Raw genomic sequence first — 23,124 nt, 5'->3', positions numbered from 1 at the left:
CCGGGACGTGCACGATGTCTACAGAGTGCTGTTAGAGGGGAGAGACAGACGCAGACTTAATCATAATAATAATAATAATAATAATAATAATTCATTGTATTTATATAGACAATATGGGAAAAACAGAAAAAAAAGAAGAAAAAAAGAAACAGATAACATGAGCACATAGAGAACACAGAGTTAACGAACAGGCACAGGGAACAATTAACACAGCAATGTCCAGGGCGGGGAATAAAAGAACATGAGCAGTGAGCCCGTAACTGTCCAACCCTCAGGTAGGTGGGTGAATACGGGTGGAAGGTCAGTCAAGGAAAGGAAGGAAAGTCTCAAAGCCAGTGGCACAAAAAACACTGTTTAACTATAGAACAGCCGTGCCTTTTTTACCTACTAAAAGAGCCGCCTCTTTACAATGCTCAAGCTGCTATTTACCCACAACTACCAGTAGTTGGCCGCTTGTAAATTAGCCTGCTTCCTACACGGAAAAAGGGCAAAATAGCTTCATACTAGCTTATCCTGATGTGATTTTTAAAATGTAAGGATACTGGGTGGTAGAACGCACATATCTAGGAAAAGTCATGAAAGGATGTGATCGAGTGCAAAGATAGAAATTGTGTCACAATTTGATGTAAACAGACACCGCTCGGAAATGAGAAAGATGTGAAATTCGTCTTGAAAGTTTTTCTGACCTAAAACTCAGATTTTCGTTTTTTAGCTAACATTCAACTTGAAGATGTGAAGTACCCACTCGTTATTTTTCCGAACAGTTTTACGTTCATTAAATAAGTATAATCTAGCAACAAAATAGGCTTGTTTGTCATGCTTGTAGCTCAAAATAACACGAGCATCACACTTGGGTGTGATTGGCTGTTGAGCTCTCGGGGGAGGGACAAAGGAAGCCGTGTTTGTTTTGAGAATGTGTTCTGTTTAGAATGAACACTGTTTAGCTCATCAATTGTTCAGTAATGACTGAAGGCACAAAGAAAGTCCCCAAGAAATGAAACTTTACTAGGACAACATACGGATTTCACGGGATCAACATACCACACATGTAAGTAGCCTACAGTCCTTTGTTTGTTTGTGTTGGGCTAGCCGCGTTAGCGTTAGCATTAGCTAGTACGTTCTGTGTCGTCGTATTGCCTTTTAAAGACTTTCTAAAACAATCGCATAGTAGCACATTATGCTGTTCTTATAAGTTGTGTTGTTGCTACTGTGTACAGTTAGTTAACTGTTTGTCTTTTGTTACTTGGGTTGGGCTAGCCGTGTTAGCTTACTAGCATTAGCTAGTAAGTTGTGTGGTATTGAGTAAGACTTTCTAAAACAATTGCATAGCACATTATGCTGTTGTGTTGTGTTGTTGATACCGTGTACAGCTAGCCAACTGTGTTTATTTTTGTCTGTTTCAGCTTTGATATAAGGAACCTGGCGTGGTTATGGCTGAAAATCACTGATGTCAAGATCTGGCCAGACAGAAGTATCTCTGGCCCTGAACACAGCAAAGACCGAGGTTCTAGGCCCTGGACAATCTAGACAAATTGATGGCAGCTACTAGATTGAAATCAAGTGTAATACTGAAACACAACTGTGTACATTTCAAACCTGCAAACTGCGACACTTGAATGAATGTGCAATAACACTATGTGCAATATGACAACCCTAGGGTACATAAGGTTCAGAGAATAGGAAATGTTAGGATATGTATAGCATAGCATAGAGTACAGCACAGTGTTTTATTTGTATAGTATAGTATAGTGGATAGTGTACATAGCCTTTATTTATGTAAACCAGCTCTTTTCCCTTCTTGTTTTTAGTATTTTTTTTTCCTAGCACCAGGGGAGCCCCCCCTCCCAAATTTCGTTGTTTGGTACCTGTACTATATCAATGACAATAAAGACCATTCATTCATTCATTCATTCATTATTTACTTGTGATTATTGTGATGATGGTATTGTTGTGATTATGTACCTTGCTGCAAAGCTAATGTTGAAGAACCACAGCCAAAGAGTTGTATTATTGTGTACTGTAAAATAAATTCTGATTCTGATTCAAGACTTTTTTGTTTCATTAAAAGAATAATAGTTACAACAACCGTAAAGCCTCCATAATGATAAGCTGGCTAATTAGCTTAGGTAATACCTTGCTAGGTAATAATGTTAGCTGTAGCTATCTGACCCAGTGAGTAACACTGACATATTGACAGCTGAGTGGTTGGGGGTGGGGTTAACCAGACATTGTTACCGCCCATTACCTGGCTGTGTGAAGGTGAGGAAAAAACAACATCTTTGAAAGGGATTTTCTCTGCTTAGTGATTTCAGGTGTAGCAACTTTCAAATACTCATGTCGTCTTCAATTTGTTTCCAATTTCAATGTATGATGCATCATTTGAAAGCTTACAATCTGTAGTTTAAGCACATGTAAAAAACAGAAAAATGATTTCGCCTACAGGTAGCCCTTTTCATTGGCATGTGTCACAATTTGTTTTGGACTCACGGCTGATTAAGTGTTAAGCCTTGTCCTTGAGACATGTGATGATATTTCTGCACACATGTTTGAGTCTTTCGACTTAAAAATGTCCTGCCTGAACTCACGTAAACTCCATTAGCGACCTCTACTTCACCTCTACTGACAGTTATGATTCATTAACAAAACCAGTGTTTCCTTTTTCTTTTTTTTACTGATTTATCGCCATGCAAACAACTTGTCAGTCATTATTGTTGGAATTTTGGTATTTTTTGCTCTAGGCACTGGGTCAGCTATAGTCAGCGCCCCTGGAGCTATTAGGGGGTTGAGTGCCTTGCTTAAGGGCACATGCAAGCTCCCTCCTGAGACGGGGATCGAACCACCCCCCGGTGTTGTTTGAACATGCATATCACTGTGTCCTTCTGGCAAATGGACTGACTTATATAGACTGACTTATATACAGTAGCTCCTTATTCCAAAGCGCTTTACAACGGCCTCTCATTCACCCATTCACAGACACATTCACACACCAATGGCAGCAAGCTACCATGCAAGGCGCTGGCCAGCTCATTGGGAGCAATTTGGGGTTCAGTGTCTTGCCCAAGGACACTTCGACACATGGCCAGCCAGGGCTCGAACCGCCGATCTGCCAACCGTGCGATCATTAGACGGCGGCTCTACCTCCTGCGCCACAGCCCCGCCACAGTCCTTCTCTCTGGTTCTTACCCAGCGACAGTCGTTGAGCGGGTGGTCCGGCAGAGACACGGCCATGTAGTCTTTCTTGGTGCACACGGCCGCCACCAGCACGCCCTCCATGGTGAAGAACGCCTCCAGCCCGGTCCCGCTCGCCGTGAAGAAGCTGGAGGAACGGAACGTTCAAACACAACATTTAGAGAACCCTAATTCACTGTACTTCTGTTTCAACTTCGCAACTTCTCATCCACTGTTCCCCTCACCGTCCCACCCTCCAAACTCAGAGGCTTGGGAGACCGTGCTTTTTCACGAGCTGCACCCCGCCTCTGGAACTCTCTCCCTCAACCACTCAGAGACTCGCCCTCACTCTCCACTTTTAAATCCCACCTCAAAACCTACCTGTTCTCCCACGCATACAACCTCCCCTACCCCTAACCATCTCCCCTAACCCTGCCACCCCCCCCCCCCCCCTGGACATGCATACAACCTCCCCTACCCCTAACCATCTCCCCTAACCCTGCCACCCCCCTCCCCCCGTGGACATTGCTGTGTTAATTGTTCCCTGTGCCTGTTTGTTAACTCTGTGTTCTATGTGCTCATGTTATCTGTTGCTTGTTGTTTCTGTGTTTTCTGTTTTTCCCATATTGTCAGCGTCAGACCCGGAAAATCGCTATATAAATACAATGAATTATTATTATTGTTATTAAAGTTCAAAGTCCTCCTCTCTTCCAGACCCTCTGCCCAGGGATCCAGACTCTGATACCTGTAGAGCTGTTTCCTGCGCGGGCCTTTGCCCATGGCGCGCGGTACCCCTGGCCTGGGCGAGGGGGGGGTGGTGGGGCTGGCGGAGGAGAACTCCGAGTGGTAGGGAGGGAAGTCCGTGTTGAGGCAGAGCCAGGCGTGGAAGGCGAACCCGCTCCCCGGCCAGCGCTGGACGGTGGGCACCATGATGCCCGCCATGGGGGGCGTGAGGTCGAAGTACTGCAGGGCGCTGTCCCGACCTTCCCGTGCCGCCATGGCCGAGAGCACCCGGATCACGCGGGGGCAGTAGGGGTGCATGCCCCCCTTCGCCACCCCCCCCGGCCCCCCGTCCACCCTCAGCAGCCTCAGCAGGCTCTTCAGCTCGGCGGGCCTCAGACACAACGAGCCCAGGTCCTGCAGCAGGCCCAGGAGGGCCTCGGCGCACTGGCGGTCCAGCCTCTGGGGGGGCTGGGCCAGGACGTGGAGCAGCCCCCCCACCAGGCCGGCCTCCACGGCCACCGTGCGGCAGGACAGCGACCCCCCGCACACGGCCGCCAGCCACTGAGACACTAGCAGCTGCAGGTCCCTCTGGGCGGAGAGGTCCGGCAGCCACTGCAGCAGCAGGAGGAGGGGCTGGTCGTTGCTGATGCCCAGGTGGAGGGCGTGGGTGTGCTCGCCCTCCACGGCCTTGGGGAGGAGAGAGAGAGAGAGGGAGGGAGGGAGAGAGGGGGAAGGAGGGAGGGAGAGGGAGGGAGGGATGGACAGAGAGAGAGGGAGGGAGGGAGAGAGAGAGAGGAAGAGAGAGAGAGAGAGGGAGGGAGAGAGAGGGAGGGAGAGAGGGAGAGAGAGAGGGAGAGAGAGGGATGGAGAGAGAGAGAGAGGGAGGGAGGGATGGACAGAGAGAGAGGGGAAAAGGGGGAGAGAGAGGATAGGGTTTTTCATCAGTTAGACATTTTCTCCGGCAAGCTGATGCAGAAGTGTTAATGCATGCTTTTGTTATTACCCGTTTGGACTATTGTAACAGTCTCCTTTCTGGTATGAGCTCTGCAGAAGAGCTCATATAACTCCTATTTTAGAGACTCTACACTGGCTTCCTGTTAAGTTCAGAATAGATTTCAAGATCCTTCTGCTTGTTTATAAAGCTCTCTGCTATGCACCAGAATATGTTCAGACCTTTTGCTAGCATATCAGCCCAATAAAGCTCTCAGGTCTTCTGACGTTGGTTTTCTCTGTGTACCACATGTACGAAAGAGAAGATTTGGTGAGGCTGCATTCTCATTTTATGCACCCAAATTGTGGAATGCACTGCCAAGTCAAGACTAAAAACCCATTTTTTAAATATTGCCTTTAAATGACTAAATAATGAAATTATGATTATATAATGATTGGAGCACTTTGAGCTGCAACGTTTGCAGGAAAAGCGCTATACAAATACATAAAATAAGTTATTATTATTATTATTATTATTATCAAGAGTTGGGTTTCCGAGACGCTTAACAGATTAAGATTGATCCGAGACGTGGCCCGGGGTGGTCTAGTGGTCTAGCACCGCGGTCTACAGTGCACACATTATGCCTGTGTCGGCCAGGGTTTGAATCCAGGCCCATGCCCTGCTGACATGCCCTCTCTCCCTTCTTCTCCTTACTTTCCTGTCTGTCTTCACTATATCTGTCCGATAAAATTAAAAATATGAGTGGGACTGCCCCACTCAGAACAAAATAATAAATAATAACTTAATCCTCGACTAGAAAAACTTCAATGGAGGTTTTTCCAGTGACAGAGTGATTTCAGTCCAGCACTATGTCCAGGAAACTGACCCCCCCAAGCTCAGTATCAGACAATGGACAGACCTTATTAGAGAGAGAACAAAAAGACTCTCCTTCTCCTACAACTCAGTGTAGTAGAACGGGGGCTCAGTGTAGTAGAACGGGGGCTCTTCCTCACCATGTTCATGAGCTCCTGAAGCAGCCGCTTGGTGGGCGGACCTTGACTCTTCAGAACATCAAACAGCTGGGAGTAGCCGATCCTCTCCTTGAAAACCTCCTAGAGGGGGGAAGCAGACAAAAATAGGCTAGGAAAGACTGCTCCACAGAGAGAGAGAGAGAGAGAGAGAGTACTCCACAGAGAGAGAGAGTACTCCACAGAGAGAGAGAGAGAGAGAGAGAGAGAGTACTCCACAGAGAGAGAGAGAGAGAGTACTCCACAGAGAGAGAGAGAGAGAGAGAGAGAGAGAGTACTCCACAGAGAGAGAGAGAGTACTCCACAGAGAGAGAGAGAGAGAGTACTCCACAGAGAGAGAGAGAGAGAGAGTACTCCACAGAGAGAGAGAGAGAGTACTCCACACAGAGAGAGAGAGAGAGAGAGAGAGAGAGAGAGAGAGAGAGAGAGAGAGAGAGAGTACTCCACAGAGAGAGAGAGAGTTTTTTTTTTTGACAGACCCAAAACTAAGGAAATCCTTGCCTATGTACAGACTCAGTGAACACAGCCTGGCCATCGAGAAAGGCCGCCACAGGCAGACCTGGCTCCCCAGACCAGACAGACTGTGCACCCACTGCACACAAAACCAGGTGGAAACAGAGCTGCACTTCTTAACTACCTGTCAGCTGTACAAGGACACCAGGGACACATACTTCCCACTTGAGGACTTGACCAATGTGGAAAGGCTGCCATATCTGCTGGGTGAGGTACAGCAATGTGCAAACACAGCAGCAAGATTTGTTAGCTGCTGTGATAGAAAAAGGACATCAAATGGGATAAAACCACCATAAGAATTTAAATCATTTAATCATTTATTTATTCTAGAATAATTGTATGTACATTACATTCTTTTAGTTTTTGTTTTTTATCTTCACACTTCACACGCTTTGGCAATGTAAATGTATGTTTCCCATGCCAATAAAGTTGCCTTTAAATTTTAAATTGAATTGAGTACTCCACAGAGAGAGAGAGAGAGAGAGTACTCCACAGAGAGAGAGAGAGAGAGAGAGAGAGAGAGTACTCCACAGAGAGAGAGAGAGAGTACTCCACAGAGAGAGAGAGAGAGTACTCCACAGAGAGAGAGAGAGTACTCCACAGAGAGAGAGAAAGAGAGTACTCCACAGAGAGAGAGAGAGAGAGAGTACTCCACAGAGAGAGAGAGAGAGAGAGTACTCCACAGAGAGAGAGAGAGTACTCCACAGAGAAAGAGAGAGAACTCCACAGAGAGAGAGAGAGTACTCCACAGAGAGAGAGAGAGAGAGAGAGAGAGAGAGAGAAAGAGTACTCCACAGAGAGAGAGAGTACTCCACAGAGAGAGAGAGAGAGTACTCCACAGAGAGAGAGAGAGAGAGTACTCCACAGAGATAGAGAGAGAGAGAGAAAGTACTCCACAGAGAGAGAGAGAGAAAGAGAGAGAGAGTACTCCACAGAGAGAGAGAGAGAGAGAGAAAGTACTCCACAGAGAGAGAGAGAGAAAGAGAGAGAGAGTACTCCACAGAGAGAGAGAGAGAGAGAGTACTCCACAGAGAGAGAGAGAGAGAGAGAGAGAGAGAGAGAGAGAGAGAGTACTCCACAGAGAGAGAGAGAAAGAGAGAGAGAGTACTCCACAGAGAGAGAGAGAGAGAGAGAGAAAGTACTCCACAGAGAGAGAGAGAGAAAGAGAGAGAGAGTACTCCACAGAGAGAGAGAGAGAGAGAGTACTCCACAGAGAGAGAGAGAGAGAGAGAGAGAGAGAGAGAAAGAGAGAGAGAGTACTCCACAGAGAGAGAGAGAGAGAGAGAGAGTACTCCACAGAGAGAGAGAGAGAGAGAGAGAGAGAGAGAGAGAGAGAGAGAGAGAGAGAGAGAGTACTCCACAGAGAGTGAACTGCTTGGCACACTTCCAAGCCCAGCCTGATGTCCCACCATCATCAGGGGAAAAACAATGACATTTCTCAGACGAGAGTGAAAACAGCTTTCTCCATCAGGCTCTTCTCAACCTACTAGCGAATATCTCCAGAACTGTCCTTATTAGAATAAGAGTAACGGCCTACATGTAGCATGAGACAATGTTACACAGTTACTTGACAATGCTAAGTGCTATGTTGAACATCCAGGACAGTAGAAGGCCTTACCTTGGCAGAAGGGGAGTTACTCATGATGGCTGTGAGGACCCCCAGGGCGTGGACTGTGATGCTGTCGGTGCCTTTCTCCCAAACCTACACAGGGGGACATAGTAAGGTGTGACACCCAAAACCTATACCCACCCAGGGACATGCTGAATACAGGAGATATCCCAGACCTACTGCAGGGGACAAGTTTATATGAAACACAAACAGGAAAGCAAACCGAGTGAAAAGGTACAAACACCGTTGACCAAACTTTGACCAAACCTTTCATTCAAATATTATTTATTTTTTTATCTCAAATTCATGGAAATGCTTTGGTCAAAGTCAACCTTTTGGTCAGACTTTGACCAAACCTTTCATTAAAATACTTTTTTTTTAAATCTCAAATTCGTGCAAATGCTTTGGTCAAAGTCAACCTTTGGTCAAACTTTTACCAAACCTTACATTAAAATAAAAATCTAAATCTAAAATTTGTGCAAATGCTTTGGTCAAAGTCACGACAACATGTCTCAATTATTGACAGGTGCTGACATGCAAAGAAAAACCAACACCCTAACAGGGAGGTGGCGAATGTATCATGTGACACCCAGTCAAAACCCACCATGGTCAACAGGACACACCGAGCCAAAAACACGATACCCATCACACAAGAGCTGATCACACAACCACACCACCAGACCAGAACATCCCCACATGCTTAAGAGATGTCCAGATGAGAGCCTTGAAACAGCAAGGGGATACATGCATGAAAAGCAAAAACAAACCCCAAATGCGCGCACGCACGCACGCACACGCACACACACACACAGACACCCACACCCACACTTCTACCCTACTGCTGTCAAAAGGAAACTCAGCCTCTATGGGGTGTCAGGATATGTCCTCTGCCAAGTTCAGCTCAGAATGCTGGTGTGAGGTAGTGGTGTGTGGTACTGGTGTGAGGTAGTGGTGTGAGGTAGTGGTGTGTGGTACTGGTGTGTGGTACTGGTGTGAGGTACTGGTGTGAGGTACTGGTGTGAGGTACTGGTGTGAGGTACTGGTGGGAGGTACTGGTGTGTGGTACTGGTGTGAAGTACTGGTGTGAGGTAGTGGTGTGAGGTAGTGGTGTGAGGTAGTGGTGTGAAGTACTGGTGTGAAGTACTGGTGTGAGGTAGTGGTGTGAGGTAGTGGTGTGGTGTACTGGTGTGAGGTACTGGTGTGGTGTACTGGTGTGAGGTAGTGGTGTGAGGTAGTGGTGTGAGGTAGTGGTGTGAGGTACTGGTGTGTGGTACTGGTGTGAGGTACTGGTGTGTGGTAGTGGTGTGAGGTACTGGTGTGAGGTAGTGGTGTGAGGTAGTGGTGTGAGGTAGTGGTGTGAGGTAGTGGTGTGAGGTACTGGTGTGAGGTAGTGGTGTGAGGTACTGGTGTGAGGTACTGGTGTGTGGTACTGGTGTGTGGTACTGGTGTGAGGTAGTGGTGTGTGGTACTGGTGTGAGGTACTGGTGTGAGGTAGTGGTGTGAGGTACTGGTGTGAGGTACTGGTGTGAGGTACTGGTGTGAGGTACTGGTGTGTGGTACTGGTGTGAGGTACTGGTGTGAGGTACTGGTGTGAGGTACTGGTGTGTGGTACTGGTGTGAGGTAGTGGTGTGTGGTACTGGTGTGAGGTAGTGGTGTGAGGTACTGGTGTGAGGTAGTGGTGTGAGGTACTGGTGTGAGGTACTGGTGTGAGGTACTGGTGTGAGGTACTGGTGTGTGGTACTGGTGTGAGGTAGTGGTGTGAGGTACTGGTGTGAGGTACTGGTGTGAGGTACTGGTGTGAGGTACTGGTGTGGTGTACTGGTGTGAGGTAGTGGTGTGTGGTAGTGGTGTGAGGTACTGGTGTGAGGTAGTGGTGTGAGGTACTGGTGTGAGGTACTGGTGTGAGGTACTGGTGTGAGGTACTGGTGTGTGGTACTGGTGTGAGGTAGTGGTGTGAGGTACTGGTGTGAGGTAGTGGTGTGAGGTACTGGTGTGAGGTACTGGTGTGGTGTGAGGTACTGGTGGGAGGTAGTGGTGTGAGGTAGTGGTGTGGTGTGAGGTACTGGTGTGAGGTACTGGTGTGAGGTACTGGTGTGAGGTACTGGTGTGAGGTACTGGTGTGAGGTAGTGGTGTGAGGTACTGGTGTGAGGTACTGGTGTGGTGTGAGGTACTGGTGGGAGGTAGTGGTGTGAGGTAGTGGTGTGGTGTGAGGTACTGGTGTGAGGTACTGGTGTGAGGTACTGGTGTGAGGTAAAGTATTTCATGGGCTCCAACTTGTCCTGGCACATCTCATTTTTTTTCTGGGAAATGGTGTGGAAATATCAGCAGTCCAAGACATTTCTTAACGTCAAGACACTAACATCCACCAAGATGTGAATATACATGCTGCTACAACGTTCTCTGGCCAGGATGGGAGTGAATAATCCAGATCAGAGAGACAGACGGAGTGAGCACTAACTTTGCACTACGCAGCAACGTAGCATTTAGCGCTAGCCACATCGTTTATAAATGTATTGACTTGACTAGGACTTCCTGCCAATGGCTTCCTGTTTAAAGAGCTCAGAGAGCTGGGAGGGGGAGAGGGGGGGGGGCTGAGGTTCCTGCTGACAGACCTTTGTGTGTCAACATCACGAGGGAAAGTACCTGGTCCACTTCCACCTCTGTGAGTAAACGTGTGGTGAGGTCACACACGCCCTCAAGCTCCGGCTCACACCTGCTACTCTGATAAAGCTACAGGACACACACACACACACAGACACGGACACGGACACGGACAGACAGACAGACGGACAAACAAAACAGACAGCAAGGTCAGCTCCATAAGGTAGAGAGAGGATACATCTACTTTTTTCTCCTTGAATTTCGATTGTGACAACTCCTCAATGGGATACGGGACGCAATGTACCTGCTATAAGAACTGAATATCAGCAGTTACATCAGCACATAGTACACACCTTTACACTTCACATGGAGTAACAGCAGAACCACCACAGTGAGGTGTACACATGCAGACAGACAGACAGACAGACAGACAGACAGACAGACAGACAGACAGAGAGTGTGGATATCTTTAAAAGAAAGCTTAAAAACACACTATACCTTTTTAGCCTGGCAAGGTGTTTCTCACCTTGCTCTTTTACTCCTTTTTCTTATCTCCTATTTCTTGTTTTATTCCTTGGTTTTATTGTTTTGATCTATTTCTTATCTCCTATTTCTTGTTTTATTGTATTTGTATTTTATTCACTATTGTTTTTATGTTTAGCACTTGGAGTTGCATTCAATGCATGGCTTATACATGTAACGCTGTATAAATCAAGTTTGATTGACAGACAGACAGACAGACAGACAGACGGACGGAGGAGGAGGAGGGCTGACCTTGCTGTTCTGGATGAGGCGGAGGATGTGCTCGAAGCAGTTGTTGTTGAGGAAGACGGCCTGCAGGACGGGCCTGTCAGAGCACTGCAGGATCTCAGGCACTGCCGCTAGAGAGACAACACACCAAGGAAGGGTGTCACATGGTGTGGTGGGAGGAGAGAAGGGTGTCACATGGTCACATGGTGTGGTGTAGGAGAGAAGGGTGTCACATGGTGTGGTGTAGGAGAGAAGGGTGTCACATGGTGTGGTGGGAGGAGAGAAGGGTGTCACATGGTGTGGTGGGAGGAGAGAAGGGTGTCACATGGTGTGGTGTAGGAGAGAAGGGTGTCACATGGTGTGGTGTAGGAGAGAAGGGTGTCACATGGTGTGGTGGGAGGAGAGAAGGGTGTCACATGGTGTGGTGGGAGGAGAGAAGGGTGTCACATGGTGTGGTGGGAGGAGAGAAGGGTGTCACATGGTGTGGTGTAGGAGAGAAGGGTGTCACATGGTGTGGTGGGAGGAGAGAAGGGTGTCACATGGTGTGGTGGGAGGAGAGAAGGGTGTCACATGGTGTGGTGGGAGGAGAGAAGGGTGTCACATGGTGTGGTGGGAGGAGAGAAGGGTGTCACATGGTCACATGGTGTGGTGGGAGGAGAGAAGGGTGTCACATGGTGTGGTGGGAGGAGAGAAGGGTGTCACATGGTGTGGTGTAGGAGAGAAGGTAACTGACAGACATAGGCCTGATCCCAATCCCCCCCTACGGCTCAGTTTTGTGCGTTCACGTTTAGGGTAGGGGTGTTTAGAGTAAGGGTGTTTAGAGTAGGGGTGTTTAGAGTAAGGGTGTTTAGAGTAGGGGTGTTTAGAGTAGGGGTGTTTAGAGTAAGGGTGTTTAGAGTAGGGGTGTTTAGAGTAGGGGTGTTTAGAGTAGGGGTGTTTAGAGTAGGGGTGTTTAGAGTAAGGGTGTTTAGGGTAAGGGTGTTTAGAGTAGGGGTGTTTAGAGTAGGGGTGTTTAGAGTAAGGGTGTTTAGAGTAAGGGTGTTTAGAGTAGGGGTGTTTAGAGTAAGGGTGTTTAGAGTAGGGGTGTTTAGAGTAAGGGTGTTTAGAGTAGGGGTGTTTAGAGTAGGGGTGTTTAGAGTAGGGGTGTTTAGAGTAAGGGTGTTTAGGGTAAGGGTGTTTAGAGTAGGGGTGTTTAGAGTAAGGGTGTTTAGGGTAAGGGTGTTTAGAGTAAGGGTGTTTAGAGTAGGGGTGTTTAGAGTAGGGGTGTTTAGAGTAGGGGTGTTTAGAGTAGGGGTGTTTAGAGTAGGGGTGTTTAGAGTAGGGGTGTTTAGAGTAAGGGTGTTTAGAGTAGGGGTGTTTAGAGTAGGGGTGTTTAGAGTAGGGGTGTTTAGAGTAAGGGTGTTTAGGGTAAGGGTGTTTAGAGTAGGGGTGTTTAGAGTAAGGGTGTTTAGGGTAAGGGTGTTTAGAGTAGGGGTGTTTAGAGTAGGGGTGTTTAGAGTAAGGGTGTTTAGAGTAGGGGTGTTTAGAGTAAGGGTGTTTAGGGTAAGGGTGTTTAGAGTAGGGGTGTTTAGAGTAAGGGTGTTTAGGGTAAGGGTGTTTAGAGTAGGGGTGTTTAGAGTAGGGGTGTTTAGAGCAGCGTTTCTCAACCGGGGTGCCGCGGCACACTGGGGCGCCGCCTGGCATCTTCAGGGGTGCCGTCAAATAATTCTATATTCTGACGTTCATATGAATGAATGAATAAATCTATAAATAAATAAATGCAATACATCATCAAAATCTGTCTCGCGCGCCCCTTTCCCATGTCACAATGTCAATACCGGATATCCTATGTTCCCCGCTCCCGAAAAAGGGTCCGATCGGGCAGGGCAGTCTCGCTCGCCGGCAGCGTGTGGAGGTGGTTGTTCTATATGGATGATCGGTGACATTATTCTCTCGTCCGACTTCGGAAGCTAAGCAGGGTTGGAAAGTTCGGGAAATAACGCACAGTTTCGTTTTCATGCAATGAATTTAATACATCCAGACAAGGATGCGCGCAGCGGGAGAGAGAGACGCATTTTCTGGCTTAATAACTCTGCATCCCCGGTGTTTACGTTGAATGGACTGGATAGGTGTTTCCAATCAAATGTGGAAATATGAAAATGAATGTGTTCCATAAATTCCCGCGTTTGTTCGGTCACTGTGTCATGTTTATACAGCACGGTTACGTGCCTGATGCCTTTGATGCACACTTGCCTTTTTCACTCCCTCCTCTCTCTCTCAATAATAATAATAATAATAATAATAATAATACAACTTTTATTTGTATCAATAGCCGCTGAGTGTGTGTGTGTGTGTGTGTGTGTGTGTCTGTGTGTGTGTGTGTGTGTGTGTGTGTGTGTGTGTATGGGGCTGTCTGGGTGATGCAGTGTCGTTTTTGAATAGCTATATTTTAGACTGGGGTGCCTTGACATTTTATCGACTTTTGAAGGGTGCCGTGACTGAAAAAAGGTTGAGAAACGCTGGTTTAGAGTAAGGGTGTTTAGAGTAAGGGTGTTTAGAGTAAGGGTGTTTAGAGTAAGGGTGTTTAGAGTAAGGGTGTTTAGAGTAAGGGTGTTTAGAGTAAGGGTGTTTAGAGTAAGGGTGTTTAGAGTAAGGGTGTTTAGAGTAGGGGTGTTTAGAGTAAGGGTGTTTAGAGTAAGGGTGTTTAGAGTAGGGGTGTTTAGAGTAAGGGTGTTTAGAGTAGGGGTGTTTAGAGTAAGGGTGTTTAGAGTAAGGGTGTTTAGAGTAGGGGTGTTTAGAGTAAGGGTGTTTAGAGTAGGGGTGTTTAGAGTAGGGGTGTTTAGAGTAAGGGTGTTTAGAGTAGGGGTGTTTAGAGTAAGGGTGTTTAGAGTAGGGGTGTTTAGGGTAGGGGTGTTTAGAGTAGGGGTGTTTAGAGTAGGGGTGTTTAGAGTAGGGGTGTTTAGAGTAGGGGTGTTTAGAGTAGGGGTGTTTAGAGTAGGGGTGTTTAGAGTAAGGGTGTTTAGAGTAAGGGTGTTTAGAGTAGGGGTGTTTAGAGTAAGGGTGTTTAGAGTAAGGGTGTTTAGAGTAGAGGTGTTTAGAGTAGGGGTGTTTAGGGTAGGGGTGTTTAGAGTAGGGGTGTTTAGGGTACGGGTGTCCCAATTAATTTTTCATCGAGGGCTAGGGGGAAGGGGGAGGAGCTATCCACGGCTCCGTTTGGAGATTTCTCAGGACCACGTTTGATTCGGAGCCATAACCCTACCCCCCAGCATGCATTGCGAATCATCTACAGAATTCTACTGATTTCGCTCTAGGCAATGCGGAAGACAACCACAAATGTTATTACTTTTTCTGTAATTACTTATTAATAAAGATTTGAAAAATTATGATAACCATCTTATTATCTTAGTTTAACGTCATTTCAATGCATTATATACCTTTTCTTTACAACAAGCATAACAAAAAAAACACTATTATGCCGATGTGCTATGCCTATGCTTAACATAGAAATACACAGTTCCAACGTGCCCCGCGGTGGTGTAGCGGTCTAAGCACTAGCCACTAGTGCAAGCTGCCCACCGGGGACTGGGATCGAATCCCAGCTCGCCAGACCCGGATATGGCCGGGGCACACACAGGGAGTGGCATATTGAGCGGACGCTCCCGAGGGCGGTATAGGAATATTTCCGGACAAGGATCCGTCGCGCAAAAGCGCCCCCGGGGTGCCGGAATAACGGTGCTGGGCTCGAGGAGCCAGTCAGCTAGTCTGCCTGGCGGTCTCCTCTGGGGCTGCCGGCCACGGGGTCGTGCGGCGGATCCTACGCAATATCCGCAGGGATAATTGGATTCTAGGTTGGGTTCAATTGGATACCAAATTGGGTGAAAAAGGGATAAAATCTGGAAAAAATAAAAAATAAAAAAATAAAAATACACAGTTCCAAAGTCCAGTGCGCTTCGGGTTTTGGTGCTCAGCAATAGAGGACAATAATAGCAAAACTATTACCTGGGCACTTCCATTAGACTACCAAAGCAAGATACCGGAGCACTCATATCTGACAGACACACATCTCCTCTAATACCAGACAGGCCGGGTAGGAGCAGGGTTGTTACTCCTCTAATATCAGACTGGCAGGGTAGGAGCAGGGTTGTTACCTCTCCTCTAATACCAGACTGGCAGGGTAGGAGCAGGGTTGTTACTCCTCTAATATCAGACTCAGGGCCGCTTTAAGGGGGGGCTAGCTGGGGCGGTGGCACAGGGCCTCGCGCTTTGGAGGGCCTCGCGTGAGGGAGGGTAAACATCTTTTTTTTTTTTGGTACCCTGGCTGGCGAGGCCCTCCAAAGCGCCAGGCAAGGGACCATATTATTATTTTTGCCTTTAATACATTTCTAAATGTTCACACATGTGATAATCATAGTCAATCATATAGGCTATCTAAAATCTAGCATACCTGTAGGACAGGGAGATTCTTAGCAACAGAAAAAAGTAATTTCCCCCTAAGACACCTTACGTCAAACGTGAATTTGGGGCGCGCGTTGACACTTGTTGTGCATAGTGACTGCTTAGTGCAACAGACAAAATGCAGAGGGAACGAGACTGAGGAAGAAAATGTTAATCGGGTGCTGAAAAAATAAATTAAAATAAAAGGCTTCAGGGCCTCGCTTAGAGGTTCGTTCGAAACATTTCTAAAAACAAGTGAGGCTCCCGTTAGCACCGAAGAAGCTAACGTTACTGCTAGCACTAGCAATGCTAGTAGTAGCACGGCACAGCCCCCCCTGAGAGGCAAAGATGATGTGGAGGAGGTGGAGGAGGACAACAGCTACAGGCTGCCCAGCCCCAGGTGATGATGGTCAGGAGTGGCGAAGTAGAGGACACGGAGGCGGAAGATGGAGCTACTCAGAGCAGCAGCAGCAGGGCTGAGAGTGATGGAACGCAAGACGAGCCTACGGTGTCAGATATGTCATGTATGATGATCCTGGTAAATTGGCCGGTACATATGGACTCTACAGTTACAGATGTGATCATTAGAAGAGGTCCCCCAAAGATGAAACCTGGATTTAGTTATCCTAAAAATAATGAGAACAGAAACTTTAGTGAAACTTTATTTCTCCGAAAACTACCAAATGGGGAAAAAATAGAAAGAAAGTGGCTTGTGTACTCTCAAAAACGGGACATGTCTTTTTGCTTTTGCTGTAAGCTTTTCAACATAAAGGATAGGCCTACATGGTGGTGAGTAACATCTCTATTCATGTCAATAATGGCTTGTGCGTATTTAATGTTGGGTATGATGACTGCTTTATCCTAAATCCTAATCCTTTACGAGTATAAAATGTTTGAAATGAAACAAACATGGTTGTAAACTATCTAAATAAGTAGATATTCTATTGTCTATCAGCACAGCATGTGAGCGCATTTCTTGCAATATATCGGTGCGTGCGTGTCGCACGGTTATAATAGTTACCTACATCATTATAAAAGGCCTCGCAAATCTGACTTCGCACAGGGCCTCGCATATCTCCCAAGCGGCCCTGATCAGACTGGCAGGGTAGGAGCAGGGTTGTTACTCCTCTAATATCAGACTGGCAGGGTAGGAGCAGGGTTGTTACCTCTCCTCTAATACCAGACTGGCAGGGTAGGAGCAGGGTTGTTACTCCTCTAATATCAGACTGGCAGGGTAGGAGCAGGGTTGCTAGCCTACAGAGCACCGCTATTCTGTCATGATCTGGCCTGGTAATAAGGCATTGTTCTTTTTTATTTTATGACTTTTAATCGATTGATAGGATGAAAGTTAAGTTGTGAATGAATTGCGAGCGGCGATGCTTCTCTATGATACTACTGATGACGTATCAGGGTCTTGAAGGGTTGTCCCATTTCATAGGGTTTCATTTCATAAGATTTCAACCACTACGGCTTGTGGCTCTGTTCCGAGGCCTTGGCTCCAAAGTGAGTGGCACTCCAAAATGAGCCGTAGGGGTAGAAAAGGGAAACGGGATTGGGCCATGGGGGGGGGGGGGGGTTTGGGGTGTGTATATGTGACTGTGACTGGTGGACTGGTGAACTTGCAAACTACACGCTCACTCGAAGGGGTCAAAAAGTGAAAGTGAAACTTATACAATTCAACTTCAACAATATCTAGTTTTCTTCTTTTTTTTTATAACAACAACTTGAAGTTTTAAAGTACCCACTCGATATAATAAACAACAGTTTAACGATCATTTGTGGATTGGATTCACTGTTCTTGTTTTCCGTAGGCCACTGGTAAGTGATAATGACTTGTAAACATACTTTTGTTTTAGGACGTGTTCAAAAGCAAGGGCTGTGTGTTCATCTAGTTATGTGTAGTTATGTGTTTTTAGCATATCGATGTTCTCTCAGCATGTTGTGATACAGTTTAGACCTTCGTAGCGATGTGCTTTGTTAGCCGCTAGCTGTTAGCAGCGTTTGTAGCTGTGGTTGCGTTTAGAGTCACTTTTCAGTGTTTGAGGTGTACCAACATTCAAATACGCCTGTCGTGTAAAAAAAAATCCAATTTCAATGTATGACACGTCATTTGAAAGCTTACAATCTGTAGTTTAAGGACATGTACTGACTTTAGCTGCTGGTTGCACTTTTCACCAGCAGCTGTCACATATTTGCACTGAGGCGTCTCTCTTACTCAGCATATGGCTCTGGAGGGTGATGAGGCTGTCCTCCCAGCTCCGACCGCCCCCCTGTTGGCTCCCGAGGGGCCGGTTCCAGTTGAGGAGCTGGAAGTAGCCGTCCAGCAGCGTCCTGATCTCCACCTGGCGCTCGGCCGGGCTGCTGAAGTGGAGGATGTGCACCATGGCGGTCAGGCACTGCAGGGTCAGCCGGACCAGCCGGGGGTCCTTGGGCTCGGGGGAGACGCGGCAGCACCAGACCCGCAGGACGGAGAGGAGGTCCTCCACAGAGCGGGGCGTGACAGAGAGAAGGCCGTTCCTCTGCATCACAGAGACACACACGCTGTTCACTAGGGTTCCTCTGCATCACAGAGACACACACGCTGTTCACTAGGGTTGCACATTTCCCGTAAGTTTGGGAAACTTTCCGATCATTTCCCAAGTTTCCATACAGGTTTCAATATGGAAACGTTGGAAATGATCGTAATGTTTGGACTCATGTTGATCAGTTCTTCTGCGACGAGACAGCAACATTTCAGTTTTCAACAGGTCACGGGAACGTGTAATAGCCTGTAGGACACGACCACATGACATGGAACTCCTCTGTGGGAAAGGAGAGAGGTTTACCTTGCTGCCACTGATGACAGCCCCTTGGAAATGGACCAATCGGAGTGTGAGGAGCTCTGGGATCTGTTCGCTGTCCTGAAGGTGGTCTGTGGAAACATCGAAAAGCAACAAGTCACTCAAGCGAATGCTAAATACTATCCCCTCTGTACAGAATAAAAGTTTGGGCTAGCTATTTGATGACGCATTGTATAAAACAATAGACACAGGGGGCGGCTGTGGCGCAGGAGGTAGTGCCGGTGGGCTAATGATCTCGTGGTCGGCAGATCGACGGTTCGAGGTTCGGTATTGGTGTGTGTGAACGGGTGAATGAGAGGCCATTGTTAAGCGCTTTGGAATAAGGAGCTATATAAATCAGTCCATTTACAGGACACTCTGATCTCTCCTGACGAAGTCTCATGCCTTTTGTCAGCCCTACGAGACTACGCATCAACGTAACAGGTCTTACGAAGCCACTAGTATTACACCATCCACGTGATTCACAACAAGAGCGCTTTGCAAAAAAGCCACGTTGAGCCGTAGAATAACAAAACGCTCTAATCTTGGATTTAACTTGTCCAGACAGAGGCTTACCTCGTGGGGTTTAGGGATTAGCACAACTATCAGATGGGATACTATAAGTAGAAGTTTAATGAACTAAAAGCCTTGAGGGAGAGAGAGAGAGAATTTCTAATTAGAAACCCACATAATTAATTTCGGATCGAGACAGAACATATCGACTGGACTCGCGTCCCTATCCCGCTGTGGCTGTCGTTTCTCCAAAGGGAGCGGGGGGGTTTCTAAACAGGGCGGTTCGACCTGAGCGGTGTCAGAGAGGTGTCAGGGTGGGGGGGGGGGGGGGGGGGTAGGAGACAACGTTGGTATAAGTGGACCGTCAGCAGGGTATGAGAGGAGAGGGGGCTGGACAGGAGTGGTGCAGTGTGAACGCAGTGGAAACAGTGAGGAGGAGGAGGAGGAGGAGGGGGAGGAGGAGGAGGAGGAGGAGGGGGAGGGGGAGGGGGAGGAGGAGGGGGAGGGGGAGGGGGAGGAGGAGGAGGGTCTATCTGGAACGTGTGTTGAGGGGGACAAGGAAGTGTGATGGGGGGGAGTTATGTCTCACCATGGAAGAGAGCTGGGAGCTCATCAGGCAGGGGTAGGGGGGAGAACTTATACTTGCTCCTCTCCAGCAGGCTCACCTCCTCCCTAAAAACACACCCAATGGGGCGGGGCTGTCATCAAACGCCCACTCACAAACAGGCCCACACCCCAACAATACCAGTGGTTGGCTCTGACTGTCTGTCACATTGGGCAACTGAGCTGATGACATCATGGGAGGCCCGGTGTTAGTAGTACTGTTGTGGGGCGACTTCACTTCAACAACAACGACAACCGCATCCGCTCAAGAGTGGTGAGAAATTAGGTGTTTTACATTTTAACACACACACACGCACCCACACAAAAAGACACACACACATACACACACACACACACACACACACACACACACACACACACACACACACACACCCCTAAGTCAAATTCCACCCCCACACATTCCAGCAGGCGGTCTCCACCCCACTCTAAGCTTTTTGTAGGGTTAGGGCACACACACACACACACACACACACACAGACACACACACACACACCCTGCCAGGCGTCTCCTCCATGTCTGATAAGGGTCAAAGAAACGTTCACACAGCAGCAGCCCATACTGAACAACTGGCTGGATGGACGGCTGCTCTTCTGGGTGCTTCTTGAGCTGAAACACACACACACACACACACACACACACACACACACACATCAATTACATGTCATCTACATTATCTCCATTTAGACAATCACAAAGCAGATAATGCAAAAATATTCAGTGACGCATGACCCACTTGTAAACTCAGTAAACAACACTCATTTGAGGTCCTCTTCACAGACAACCAAACGACACATTCCTTCGCACAATAGACATAAGGTCAGCGACGCACACTTCTCTATTCTCATTCAACCAGTTCTCTTTCTGCTGTAAGATTAGATCTGAGTTGTGCTCATATCCAGATATCATCGTTGCATTTGTGGCTGTAGAGGCAGTAAATAGTCTATGCGTGAGTGATATAGTGCAGTCTGTTAGACAACCCTCCATCATCAATCATTGAAACAAACTCATGTTGTGTTTAGGTTTCACCAGGGTGGAAGCGTTCAGCATTTACCTGATTCAAGCAGAAATGTAAAAGTTTAAGAGTTTCCAGAACAAAGGCAGGGGTCTTGTCTGGGTCGATATTTTCCGTATTCCTGGAGAAACAAGAGAAACTCAAAGTCATTCCAAATCCTCACAAATCTGTTATGGATCTGCTAACTGGTATTTATGATGGGTCATGGGTCATGCTTCATGCTTCACCAAAAGGGTGACCGGAGGGTCATGAACAGGGCTGGTCTAAGGAAGGTACAGGGTGGTACAAAGCAGATGGCTGCCTTGCCGTTGGTTATGAAGATGAACATCTGTACGCTTCAACTACGGACGATAAACGCAGACCGTTATCCGTCCCCCTTCCCGGCTAATGAGGATGACGACGCTAACGATGAGTGCAGAGACCCGGGGGGGGGGGGGGGGGGGGGCTTTTTTACCTGCAGACGATGATGAAGAACTTGATGAGCAGCAGCGGGTGGGGGGGGCTGTTGTCGGGGTCTCCCGCGGCCCCCCCTGAGAGGTGCAGGGGGCCCTGCCACAGCTGGCTGCTGAGGAACACCAGGACCTCCTTCGGGAGGAGGGGCACCTCCGCACCGCACTCCTCCTCCGGCCTGAGAGAGAGGGAGGGGGAGGGGGAGGAGGGGCACACACACACACACACACACACAATCACAAAGCAGATAATGCAAAATATTCAGTGACACATGAGGAGGAGGAGGGGGAGGAGGGGGACGGGGAGGGGGAGGAGAAGGAGGAGGAGAAGGAGGAGGAGGAGAAGGAGAAGGAGAAGGAGTAGGAGAGGGAGGAGGAGGAGAAGGAGGAAAAGGAGGAGGAGGAGGAGAAGGAGGAGGAGAAGGAGGAGGAGGGGGAGAAGGAGGAGGAGAAGGAGGAGAAGGAGGAGGGGGAGAAGGAGGAGGGGGAGGAGGAGGAGGAGTGGGAGGAGGTGGAGGAGGAGGAGGAGGAAGAGAAGGAGGTGGAGGACGAGGAGAAGAAGGAGGAGGAGGAGGAGGAGGAAGAGGAGGAGGAGGAGGGGGAGAAGGAGGAGGAGGAGGCAGAGAAGGAGGAGGGGGAGGGGGAGAAGGAGGATGAGGAGGAGGAGGGGGAGGAGGAGGAGGAGGAGGGGGAGGGGGTGGAGGAGGAGGAGGAGGGGGAGGGGGAGGGGGAGGGGGAGGGGGAGGAGAAGGAGGAGGAGGAGAAGGAGGAGGAGGAGAAGGAGGAGGAGGAGGGGGATGAGAAGGAGGGGGAGGAGAAGGAGAAGGAGGAGAAGGAGGAGAAGGAGAAGGAGGAGAAGGAGGAGGAGGAAGAGGGGGAAGAGGGGGAAGAGGAGAAGAGATGGTGGTGGGTGGCTTGGGTGCTTTGGATGTCTCTCCAGTGTAAACATATGTGTCAACAGGCGCCTCTAGAGCTCACACCACTCAGGCCTGACACCAACCACCTGTACCCACGGCAGCGCTGTCGGTAGAACGTCGGTAGAACGTCGGTAAAACGTTGACAAACAGAAGAACCCTCACCACCGTGGCTCCAGGGACGGCACATCCACCAGCTTCTCAAACGCCGTCACAAACGCCTCCAGCCACTTCTGCAGGTAGCTCACGTCTCTCTGCAGCGAGGGAGGAAGGGAGGGGAGATATGAGTCTAGAGATAAGGAAGTCCTTCGCCTCCAGTCATGCGGTCACATGCGCAGCACTGGTGTGTGCACAACATAGGGGGGCGGGGGGGGGATGTGCACCAGTAGGTCTTAACACTCCCCACGAAAGATTCTACCCTGTGATGGTTGTTATTTTTCCTCTCACCACCACCACGCCAGAAGGGGGTCCCTAAGCACAGGAAGTAGCAGCTAGCAGCAGAGTGATGTCACAGTCCGGAACATTGGAGCCAGTGTGTTCTAGCCTCAATCATATGGCTATGAACAAAATAGAGATGTGAAATCAAACACAATATCACCGGTGGGACCGCAGTCACCTTGTGTAAACCATCTGTCCTCGTTGAAGTCTCGTTTTTAGGAGTCAATTGGTTTTCTAGATGTATCCAAACATTAAGAGTATCATTAAAAAGGTGATTTACATGAGAGGTGACAGGACAGGGAGATATAGAGTTATAGCTGTAAGCTCTCGCAATATCATAGTTCTTATCTGCTTATCGATGCGACGTATCCTGCCGCTCTTCCCTCATCACATCAACGTCAGCCCATTTCACGGCCTCTTTTATTCATGTCACTGATCGACCACACAACAGACAAACAGAAGGCTCTCTTACTATTGCAGTGACTCAGTGAGAACACCTTCCGCTATCGAAAACACAGACAAACGATTAGTAGGCTACCACAGACTGAAAAAAAATACTAATAAAAAAACAACAACTAAGAATTCTTCTTCTTCCTTCTTACAGAAAGTCTTGAGAT

The 23,124-nt window shown here is 48.1% G+C and overlaps 1 protein-coding gene across 1 annotated transcript in view; it reads right to left on the bottom strand.

The window, feature by feature from the left end:
- The window catches only part of nbeal2 (neurobeachin-like 2), a gene marked incomplete at both ends in the record, with an annotated part of 99,139 nt that overhangs the window by 65,302 nt on the left and 10,713 nt on the right, over positions 1–23,124 (bottom strand). Inside the window, 14 exons of the mRNA XM_080541236.1 lie at positions 1–28; positions 3,184–3,316; positions 3,914–4,578; positions 5,836–5,934; positions 7,982–8,065; positions 10,618–10,704; positions 11,350–11,456; positions 17,954–18,257; positions 18,564–18,649; positions 19,660–19,742; positions 20,188–20,300; positions 20,746–20,827; positions 21,161–21,334; positions 22,238–22,323. The exon at positions 1–28 is cut by the window's left edge and continues 92 nt beyond it. Coding sequence (XP_080397362.1) covers positions 1–28; positions 3,184–3,316; positions 3,914–4,578; positions 5,836–5,934; positions 7,982–8,065; positions 10,618–10,704; positions 11,350–11,456; positions 17,954–18,257; positions 18,564–18,649; positions 19,660–19,742; positions 20,188–20,300; positions 20,746–20,827; positions 21,161–21,334; positions 22,238–22,323 — 2,131 coding nt within the window. The remainder of the gene's footprint in view (positions 29–3,183; positions 3,317–3,913; positions 4,579–5,835; positions 5,935–7,981; positions 8,066–10,617; positions 10,705–11,349; positions 11,457–17,953; positions 18,258–18,563; positions 18,650–19,659; positions 19,743–20,187; positions 20,301–20,745; positions 20,828–21,160; positions 21,335–22,237; positions 22,324–23,124) is intronic.

The sequence above is a fragment of the Nansenia antarctica genome (assembly GCF_963989245.1).
Source record: "Nansenia antarctica genome assembly, chromosome: 10".
Classification (NCBI taxonomy): domain Eukaryota; kingdom Metazoa; phylum Chordata; class Actinopteri; order Argentiniformes; family Microstomatidae; genus Nansenia; species Nansenia antarctica.
This window is presented reverse-complemented; position numbering and strand designations above follow the sequence as displayed.